The sequence below is a fragment of the Ovis aries genome, chromosome 3, assembly GCF_016772045.2.
Source record: "Ovis aries strain OAR_USU_Benz2616 breed Rambouillet chromosome 3, ARS-UI_Ramb_v3.0, whole genome shotgun sequence".
NCBI lineage: Eukaryota > Metazoa > Chordata > Mammalia > Artiodactyla > Bovidae > Ovis > Ovis aries.
The window spans coordinates 181,160,823-181,171,207 of NC_056056.1; the positions used below are offsets into that span (position 1 = coordinate 181,160,823).

Here is a 10,385-nt window from a genome sequence, read left to right on the forward strand (position 1 = left end):
AGTGGTTCCACTGAGCTTCCACTGCAGGGTCACAAATTTGATCCTAGGTTGGGGAACTAAGATCCCACATGCCATGGGGCATGGCCAAAAAATCGCTGCTCAGTTTGGGATCCTTTGTTACACAGCCCAAGCAAACTAACAGAAGGCGCTGGACAAATGCCACAGCAACCATGTCTGTGCTGTGTGAACACAGCAGTGCTCACGACTGGCCACCAAAGAGGCTGAAGAGCCAAATATCTGCATTTTTAATTATGTCTTGAGCTCAGTCACGTTGGAGGAGACTGAGGAAGCTGACCCTATCTGAACTTAGGAAAGCCCCGCAGCGAGGACTCCAACAGCCCAGAGGCAAATTGTGTCACAACACGCCTCTGAAATCATCCCTGCCCTACTCTCTCCACCCCTAGACTGTGAACCCCATGAAAACAAAGGGTTTGTCTGTCTTGTCGCATCTAGGATCCCAGCCTAGAACAGTGCCTGGCAAACAGGACAAGCCAACATTTGTTGAGTGAACAAGTAACAGTTCCTGTCTACTCCATGGATGGTAACCTCGTATTTTGAGTTTCGGGCCCCAGCTGGAGCCCCAGTGATGCCTCAGGTTCAGGCTTGGGAGTGGGACTGCAAATCTCCACTCAGCAGAAGAGACCAAGGTCCTGAGAGAAGAGGGTGGCCTGCCCCAGGATGCACAGCCTAGGGCAGGTGGAACGGATCTCTTTGATGGGAGGTATATCAGTTTCCTAGGTGGCCGTAACAAATTGGCTTAAACTGGATGACTTAAAATGATGGGGATACATTGTCTCATAATTCTGGAGGGGAGTCCACAATCCCACGTCAGTCCATTCTCTCTCTGAAGGAAGAAAGAACCCTCCCTTGCTTCTTCCTAACTTCTTGTTTTCACCAGCAATCCTTGTCATTTCTCGGCTTGGAGAAGCATCAGTCTGATCTCTATCTTTACGGTCACGTGTTCTCTTCCTTGTATGTCTGTGTCTATGGATCCAAATTCCCTCTTGGTATAAGGACACCAGTTAGAGAGAATCTGCTGCTGCTACTGCTGCTAAGTCGCTTCAGTCGTGTCCGACTCTGTGCGACCCCAGAGATGGCAGCCCACCAGGCTCCCCCATCCCCTCTAACCCAGGATGACCTCATGGTTGCCAGCTTACGTCTGCAAAGACCATGTGTCCCAGATTCCTGGTGGACATGGGTTCTGTGGACACTGTTCAGTCCAGCACAGGGAATGACTATCTCAGGGGGATGAGGCTGGGAGACATGAGAGCGCTAACCCTCCTGGTCAGCCTGTCCTGCAGGTCAGCAAGTCTCAGAGCTCAAGAAATCTAGTCAGGGTAGAGCTGGAATATCCCTGGGGAAGGTTCCTGACTGGCTGAGCCAGCTCTGACACCCTCTGAGGAAGCACAGGGCTCACAGTTAAGGGCTGCGGTGAGGGGTGAAGGGCGGGCTCCAGGTGCCCCCGACAGATGCTGTCTAGACAGTGTCTGGAAAAAGGAGGCTCTTCTAGCCAAGGCAGTGTGTAATTGTTTCCCGGGACTGTCCTAACACGGAACTACCAGCGGGGTGGCTTAAAACAATAGAAACTCTTTCTCTCATAGATCTGGAGGCCTCAAGTCCAGGATCAAGGTACCCACAGGTGCACACTCCCTCGCAAGCTCTCAGGGAGGCTCCTTCCTGCCTCTCCCAGCTTCGGTGGCTACTGGTACCCTTGCTTGGGTCGCGGCAGCGTGACTTCAACCTCTGCCTCCCTTGCCACCTGGCCTTCTCCCTGTGTGTCTTTCTCAGTGTCTCTTCTCTTCCTTCAAGGACACCCATCATGTTGGATCCAGGCACGCGTAGTGACCTCATCTATTCACAGCTGCAAAAATCCCTAGATCCGAATAAGGTCACATCCAGAGCTACTAGAGTTTGGGATTTCCACATATCTTCTGGGGACACAGTTCAGCCTGTTACAGACCAGGTGAGAGGCTGGGAACAGGCTGGTTACTGACAACACCATGGACTGCTGTTCCAAAGATGCATGTTTCCCTGGGTCCTCATGTCACTTCCAAAGCCTGTTTTCTCTCCGAACTCCTAACCTCCTCACCCTCTTCCCACACAGACACAGGTCCAACCTGCCCCCTTCTCCTTCCTGCAGGCTCTGGAGCTCCATGGAGGCGAGCAGTGGGGAGGAAACTCCCTGTGCTGAACCCGTCTTTCCCATTGCCTCAACCAAACCTTCAGGAGCTGCCCAGGCAGGGGTCCCTCTGTTACCTTCGTCCAATCTTTAAACGGGTGTCAAGCACCTACATGGTGCTTGCTTATGCTGACCCCCAGGCCACAGAAACAAGCAAGGCTCAGTGTCTGCCCCTGAGAGATGCAGCCTACCTCGGGAGACAGCGGAACAGGTGAAGACCTCTGTCCTCACAACAGCAAATGGAGGACAGAGCCCTTGGTAGACTTAGAGGCGCTCCTTAGTGCTTCCAGGAAGGGGAATCCATTGGAAGGGGTTGCTGTGGAGCCAAACAGGAGCCCTCGCAGGAGTCGTCATTGTGGTGGCCTGAGTTCCCTCACCTGCAGAGGGGTTCAAGTTCCTAAGTTCCTCCAGGATCCCCATAGAGGCCCTGAGACTCTGATTTTATGCTACTACTAACCAAACACAAGGCTGGCCTCATCCCCTAATTTAACAATGGCCGCTTGACCCCATTTTGCAGGTGAGAAAGTAGAGCTGAGAAAGCAGGTGTCATTTGCTCTTGGTCACACGGCAGGAAGTGCTGGGGTTCAGACCCAGGAACCTCTGACTTCAGAGCCCTCTGACTTCATCCCCTCTAGGTGTGTGTCCCTCCCCCCTTGCCACCCATCTCCTGGCCCCCTCAGCCCTCCTGGACCCTGGCCTTTGGCCTCTGTCTGCCAGGTGAGAACTCACAGGTCTCCAGCCTGCTCTTTCCCAGCCGGGTGGTCAGGGGAGTGGCTTCTGATCAGGGGTTTGAGGTTTGAAAGGCGCTGCCTCAGGCCAGGCCGCTGGGGACACAGAATGGAAACTCTTGATGCGTCATTCAACCTGGCCTTCTCCACTGTGGGGTCCCAGTAGGAGGGGTTCCAGGCAGGGGGTTGGGGTGAATAGACTACCCAAAGTCACGTGGCATGGCTGAAACAGGGTTGGGGCTGAAAAGCAAATTACCCAGGTTCCCAGGGCCTGTGCTCTTGCCAACACTCTGACCCAAATTAAATGTTTAAAAATAAAATCAAAGGTCAATATCATTACTGAGCATGCAAGTTCTTAAGTAGAAAGTTAAAATAATTTTCCAAGGCACACACACATGTGTGTGTATAGCCTCAAATATTGTTGCAGCCAGAGCTCCTCGCTACAGGCGGCTGAGTTTGAGAGTCTGACTCTTGCTCCTCCAGGGGAGCCCTGTTCAAGGTTGAAGGAACAGAAGGCTCTCCAAGGAGCCTCTTTCCTGCCACCCTTAGAGGCAACCCCAGCACTGGCTCTGGCCTTGAACGGTGCCTCTCTTCTCCTTGAAGCTCCATGTCATCAGGGCAGCTGCTCATGCTGGTGGGGCTGCATGAGGTCCTAATGCCTGGGGCTCTGTCCCGTCAGCCGTCCTCATTGGTTTCTGATTTCTATGCAAGTCCACGTTCTTGGAACTGCTATGAAACTGCCTCTCCCTCCCTTTGCTTCTTCCTCTCTCCCTCCCCTTACCCCTTCACAGTCTACACATTTACTCAATGAACATCCTGTGGCAGGTGCTGGAATCCAGTGATGAACGGGGCATTCAGGATCAGGGCCCGCAAAGGCTCACAGTGGGACTCAGAGCACAGGGTGGGGAGGATGGAGCGCCCAGCCCAGCCAAGGTCTGGAGGAAGTGACCTTTTACAGTAAATCCCAGAAGATGGCTTTTCTTTATTCCTCCCAAGAAGACACATTTTGCTTGGCTTGTTTGTGTTTTAATTTTTTTTTAAGTTAGTTGCCAATATTTAAAACTCAGGATACTATACTCTCCAGCTTCCCTTAAATGTTTCAAAGATCTGGGTCTGCCTCCCAACACAGCAACTGTCAGTGGTGGCTCCTCTGAGCAATTTCAATATGACACAGACCCCCACCACTCCTAATTGTCTTCCACTGTCTGGGTTAAAAACACAAGTACTGAAGCCTGAAGCCTGGGTTCAAGTCCTGACTCTGACTCTTGTTAGCATAAGACCTGAGTTACAAGTTATTTGGTCTAGTTATGCCTTCGCTCTGTCATATAGAAAATGAGACAATAACTATAAGTGATGTGAAAACTGAAAGAAAGAACTGATGAGTGGAACTCAGAACAGTCCTGCACCTACTAAGTACTCACTGCATGTTGCTGTCATCATTTTCAGCACTGTTGCTGTGATCTGCCCCCCACAGCTTTCCCCAGCAGCATCTGCATCTGAGTTGGGATCCCAGCAGTAAAGGTTTCGTTGTTAGTCTCCTATTTGCATAAATCACAAGCAACAGACTTCTCTGACTTACTCAGCTCCCAGATGGTTGCTTTGACCACTGCAGCTGGAGCTCTCCTGCACCGTTTTTACTAGAGTCACTGGACCCTTGGCCAGGGACACCCTCTCAAACACTGGGGTTGACCAACACCAAGCCCTGACCCAAGCAATCCCAGTTTCCTGCAATCCAATGTCTACTTTGAACAGTGCCATGCACACAGTAGCTCAATAAATTCATCAGAATGAATGGGGAATGGGTTGCCTGAAGCAGACTGGGCTACCAGTCATGCCATGTGAGGTTTATCTAATGAGTATTTTCCCTGGGTACTTAACATTGAGTTGGGGGTTGGGGAGGAAAATTGCCAAGGCAAATTTTCTGGGTCATTTTTAGCCGAGTGAGTGGGGACTCCATCCAGAACAGACTGGTTGAGTCAGAAGAGAGCTTCAAGGTTAGACAGACTCCCCTCCCCCTGCACCTTTCACCCCAGTTTACAGTTGAAGAGACTGAGCCTCAAAGGGGATGAGTGGCTCAGAGCTGGGACAAAGGGGACAGACTGAATGCCGCTGACCCTGGACTAGGCTGGCAGCAGCTCATGTGGGTGGATTTGAGAGGCGGGCTGCCTTTCTCACACCTCTGGAATCCCCCCGTTAGAGACTGATCCCTTGGGGCATTTGCATCCCCCTAGGGAGGGTCATGCCTTAAGCCATTATCCCCCTGAGACTTACCAGGTGCTTGGGGAAGATATACACTGCAGTGGCATCTAGGTCAGCCGTGCCCCAAACAGCAGAGAGCATCTGAGAGGCTGCCTAGCAAGTCAGCTGCCTCCACACTTGCAGCCCTTGGGTTTTCCCTGGTCACAGCCCTGTATCTGTCTGTCCTATCTCCCCGAAGCCAGCTCATCTCTTTTAAGTACTTTGTATACACTCGCTTCTTTAATCCTGATAACAGTCCTGGTCCTTCCCTCTGCCTTTTACAGATGAGAACACGGAGGCACACAGAAGTTTAGGTACTTGCCCAAGGTCACATCTGGTAAGTGGCAAAACCAGGATTTAATCCATGTCACCTAGGTCTAGAGTGAGGACTTTGCCCACCACACCCATTGTCCCAAAGGGGCTGTAGGAGCCTCAAGGCAGGCTGGACTGTGTTTTGTCCACTGCTGCATTCCTGGCAACTAGCACACACCCTGCACATAATAGGCCCTCAGTAAATACACCCTGAGTGAATTAATGAGTCTCTCAGAACACTTCCTCCAGGAGCCAACTTTGGTCAACTACAGTAACTCCCCTGTATCTGCAGTTTCAGTTGCCTGTGGTCAACCTCAGTTCAAAAATATGAAATGGGAAATTCCAGAAATCAACAATGCCTAAGTTTCAAATCATTTTCTACCTCAGCCGGGCCATGAATTACTCCTTTATCCAGCATATACTGCCGTTAGTCACTTAGTAGCCACCTTGGTTATCAGATGGACTGTTGAAGAAGTATCTCAGAGCAGTGGTCAAGTAACCCTTGTTTACTTAGTAATGGCCCTAAAGTTCAAGAGTAGTGATGCTGGCAATTCAGATATTCTCTTACTGTGCCTCATTCATTTATTAAAAAAAAAATTTTTTTTAATGTTTTGGCCATACCGTGCTGCATATGGAATCTTAGTTCCCTGACCAAGGATTGAACCCATATCCCTTGTATTGGAAGACAGAGTCTTAATCACTAGACCCCTGGGGAAGATCCCTGGGCCTCACTTATAAATTAAACTCTATCACAGGTATGTAGGTACAGTATAGGTAAAAACAGTTATGGAATTTGGTTCTCCAGTATTCTTACCTGGAGAATCCCACAGACAGAGGAGCCTGGTGGGCTACAGTCCATGAGGTCTCAAAGAGTAGGACACAACTGAAGCAACTTAGCACACAGCACTATCCTCGGTTGGAGGCATCCATTGGGGGGTCTGGACTGTGTCCCCCAGGGATAAGGGGAGACTGCTCTCTGTGTATCTGAAACTAATGGGGCTGAACTCCTCTTGTTAAAGACCTGTACAGAATTTTACCCTCTCTTCCCAAGCTAGGAGACTCCGGAGCTTTCCCAGGTCGGGTATTTCCGATAAAGGTTCTGATTGACAGCCCTCCAGAGCAGGAGGGTGTGACTCTGTGTTGACTCGTCCATCCTTTGCGGTTACGCGCTCCCCCAGGGGCTGGAGTCTCTGCCGACTGGGCAGCAGGCAAATCTTCTCTTGGCGGCTGGGGCTTGGCATGCGGCCAGATGCCTAGAGGACTGGAAGCTGATGCGTCTCCCGCCAGCTCCTCCCTCCCCTCTGCATCCTGACTTCCTGGAATTGTAGACTGGGTACCTTTTCTCCCCACAGGCAACTCTCCCCCCATTCAGCACTTCCGGCCTTGCTTTCTCACAGCTCCGTCCGACAGCCTCCCTCCCGGGCGCTGTGATGGGATGTGTGTCATACCTGCAGTGGTGGAAAATGTCTCAGAGCCACCCAAGGGGATGTCCCGGGGCTGTCACAGGGGCCAGGCCCAGGCTGTTGGTGCTGAGCTCAAGTTTAATCAACAACCCAACCACCCTCCCCAACCCCAGTGACAAAGGCCAGGAGGCAGCAAGCTGCAAGGGTAGGATCTGGGTTTCTAGTCATTCCCCGAGTCAAATTCACTGAGTGGCCTGGTACAGGGCACCCTCCTCTCAGGACTGCATGTCTGCATCTGTGATGCGGAACCTGGAATCTTGGTCATTCTTGTCGTGCTGGGTTGCTGAGAGATTATATGAGATCTTTGAGTGCACATACGTTAAAGCAGTGAAGAGCTAGCCCATGTGAGAGCTGAAGACTGCCTGAGTTCAAGTCCTTGCTCTACTGTGTTCCAGTTGTGTCCTTGAGCAAGTCATTGACTACTCTGTGACTTCGTCTTCTCACCTGCCAAATGGATAAGAATAGTCCTTCCCTTGTGGCAATGTTGTAAAGATCAAGTGAGCTAGTAACACAATGCATTCAGAACAGAGTCTGATGCCTGCTAAGTGCTCAAAAAATGCCCCTTTGAAGAGACCCTGAAGGATGGAGAACATTCCACTGTGGTCTCGACAGGTCCTTGTCCTTGCACCTGCCCCTCCCACACTGCCTGTTGATAAAATCCAAATTGCTAAATGGTAGCTGCTGATATGTAAGAACAGTTTCTCTCTCTTTCAAGAACCACCCTCAGACAATTGTTTCCAATACAAGCTGAACTCCAGCGGAGCCCCTACTAAAGCCCCGCACAACATTCTGCCTTCTGTCCCTGAGTCAGAAACTCCTTTATTGTCTTCTCGTGCCTGGTATTTCCAAACAAAGGCTTGTGCTAGTGGGGCTTTAGCTGGTTTTCTCCTATAGCTGTTATTATCAGCTCTGTAACTCCAGAATCTAGTTCAGGATCTCTCTGGCCCATAGCACCAGAGATGATTAAAAGAGGGATCTCAGGAAGGGCACAGTAGGAGGAAGTACTCAATCCAACTTGGAATGACTTAGAGGGTCTTCCAGAAGTGGGGATGCTTGAAGGTCCTGAGGGATGTGTAGGAGTCCGGGAGTGAATTGTTTGGGTGGTGGGTCTGCTTCAAACCCAGAGACCAGCATGTCCCAAAGCAAGTGAGTCAGTTGCGGTCCCTGTCCTCATCCCCACCCTCGAGCCCCGGCCTCCCACTCTTGAAGAGAAATGCATGTAATCCCAGCCACCAGCCACATTCCGTGTGACACCTGAAACTGCAGACTATCAGGGCCTGGAGAGCACTTAGAAGTCATCCATCTGACTCCAGACGCCATTCACAGATGGATGAATGAGCCATGAAATCAGATGGGACCTGCATGGAGTCCCTAAGTTATTCATTATTACCTTAATGCTTTCAGCTAATGTCCTGAAAACAACAGGGAGTTGTTGGGGTTTAGGTGGGGATGTGGCATGATCCAGATGTGCCCATGGTAAGATCACCCTGGAAGGGCTCAGAGGTGGAAGAACAGGGGGCAAGTGGAGGGGGACTGGTGGACCAGGAGGAGGCTGAGCAGGAACCTGAGTGAGAAGTGATGTTTCCAGGTCACAAGAATGGGATGGTTTCGATCACAATCACAATCATGGAATATAGGCTGCTTTTCTTTTTTTAACTGGTTACCAGGAAGCATCCAGTCCCATCATTTCATGGCAAATAGATGGAGGAAAAATGAAAACAGTGACAGACTTTATTTTCTTGGGCTCCAAAATCACTATGGATGCTGACTTGCAGCCATGAAATAAAAGACGCTTACTCCTTGGAAGAAAAGCTATAACAAACATAGACAGCATATTAAAGAGCAGAGACAACACTGCCAACAAAGGTCCATATAGTCAAAGTTATGGTTTTTCCTGTAGTCGTGTATGGATGTGAGAGTTGAACCATAAAGAAGGCTGAGCATCAAAGAACTGATGCTTTCGAACTGGGGTGCTGGAGAAGACTCTTGGGAGTCCCTTGGACAGCAAGGAGATCAAACCAGTCAATCCTAAAGGAAATCAGTCCTGAATATTCGTTGGAAGGACTGCTGCTGAAGCTGAAACTCCAATACTTTGGCCACCTGATGCCAAGAGCCAGCTCATTGGAAAAGACATTGATGCTGGGAAAGATTGAGGGCAGGAGAAGGGGGTGACAGAAGATGAGAGGGTTGGATGGCATCACTGACTCAATGAACATGTGTTTGATCAAACTCCAGGAGATGGTGAAGGACAGGGCAGCCTGGCGTGCTGCAGTCCACGGGTTCATGAAGACTCGGATATGACTGAATGACTGAACGACAACCACCACCAGAAAGCTTAGAATGGAATTTTGCTTGTTATTTTCCCACTAATATAATTGTCCCCTATGCAGTCCTGTATATGCAAAAGGGCCAAAATCTCTGGCACCAAACGCACCAAGTTTGAATCCTGGATCCACCAACAATCAGCTGTATTTCTTAACCTCCATAAGCCTCAGTGTCCTAATCTGCAAAATGTGGAGCATGTCACCTGCCTCACAAAGTTCTTTTCAGATGATGAAATGCTGTTTGGAAAATGTCTGGCACTGTGTCTGGAACATAAAATATTAGCTGCCTTCCCACTTTTAAAGGTGCTTCTTGATCATTTTTTAAGTTATCTAGGATGTCAATAATTCAGAGGGCAGTGGTAAGTGATTCATCCTAGCCATGAACTGTTTTGACAGTAATTTGCTTGATAACTGTGGACAGTGAAAGTTGCTTGGAGTGGGAATTGGTAGGTAGGGGGAGAGCAGAGGTATTGGGGGGTTAGGGAGGTGAAGGAATAAATACAGCTCAAGACATTGGAGACCTGAGGGGCTGGAAGGCCCTTCTCACCTCTCCTCTCGGTTCTTTTATTCCCCAATCAGCCCTGGCTGCCTCATACTTACTGCTCCGCACCTGACAGTTCTTTGAGACCCTAGGCTCCCTGGTCCCCAGCTGGTGCCTCTCCTCTCTCCTACAGTCTGACCCAAGCAAGCCTGTCTTTCCTTCATCTCTTCTGCCCCTGCCAGCTGCCCTCTCCTTACCCCGTCTCCCAAGACCCATACCCTACTGCACACTAACCATGCCACACTGTGGCTTCCAGACCATCAGTCCATCTCCACTTGGTGTAAGGTAACTCCCCGCTCTGCTCACTGCCAGCTCAGATCTCCTGTCAGACTGGGCAGGGACAGCTGGGTTCCCTGGATGTGCCTGCTCATAAGCCCTTCTCAGCTTTCCTCTCTCCATCATCTCAGCCTCAGTTTTACCTGCCAAGAGAATTGGAGTCGGAGCAACAACTTCTGTTATGGAAGAAACCTGAGGAGTTATCTGGTCTAGAGCTACCACCAGGTGCCAGCTATGATCAATTGGGACCTGCCTACAGAGTCTAAGGCTGCATCCAAGCACCAAAAAAGGAGTGCTGTGGTCAGCTAGCAGTGTCTGCCAAGC

The 10,385-nt window shown here is 50.3% G+C and overlaps 1 protein-coding gene across 1 annotated transcript in view; it reads right to left on the reverse strand.

Annotated features, from left to right (window-relative positions):
- Positions 1-5,312, reverse strand: part of TMPRSS6 (transmembrane serine protease 6) — a 49,359-nt gene extending 44,047 nt beyond the window's left edge. Inside the window, exon 1 of the mRNA XM_042247247.2 lies at positions 5,179-5,312. Coding sequence (XP_042103181.1) covers positions 5,179-5,213 — 35 coding nt within the window. The 5' untranslated portion in view covers positions 5,214-5,312. The remainder of the gene's footprint in view (positions 1-5,178) is intronic.
- Positions 5,313-10,385: the final 5,073 nt, after the last annotated feature.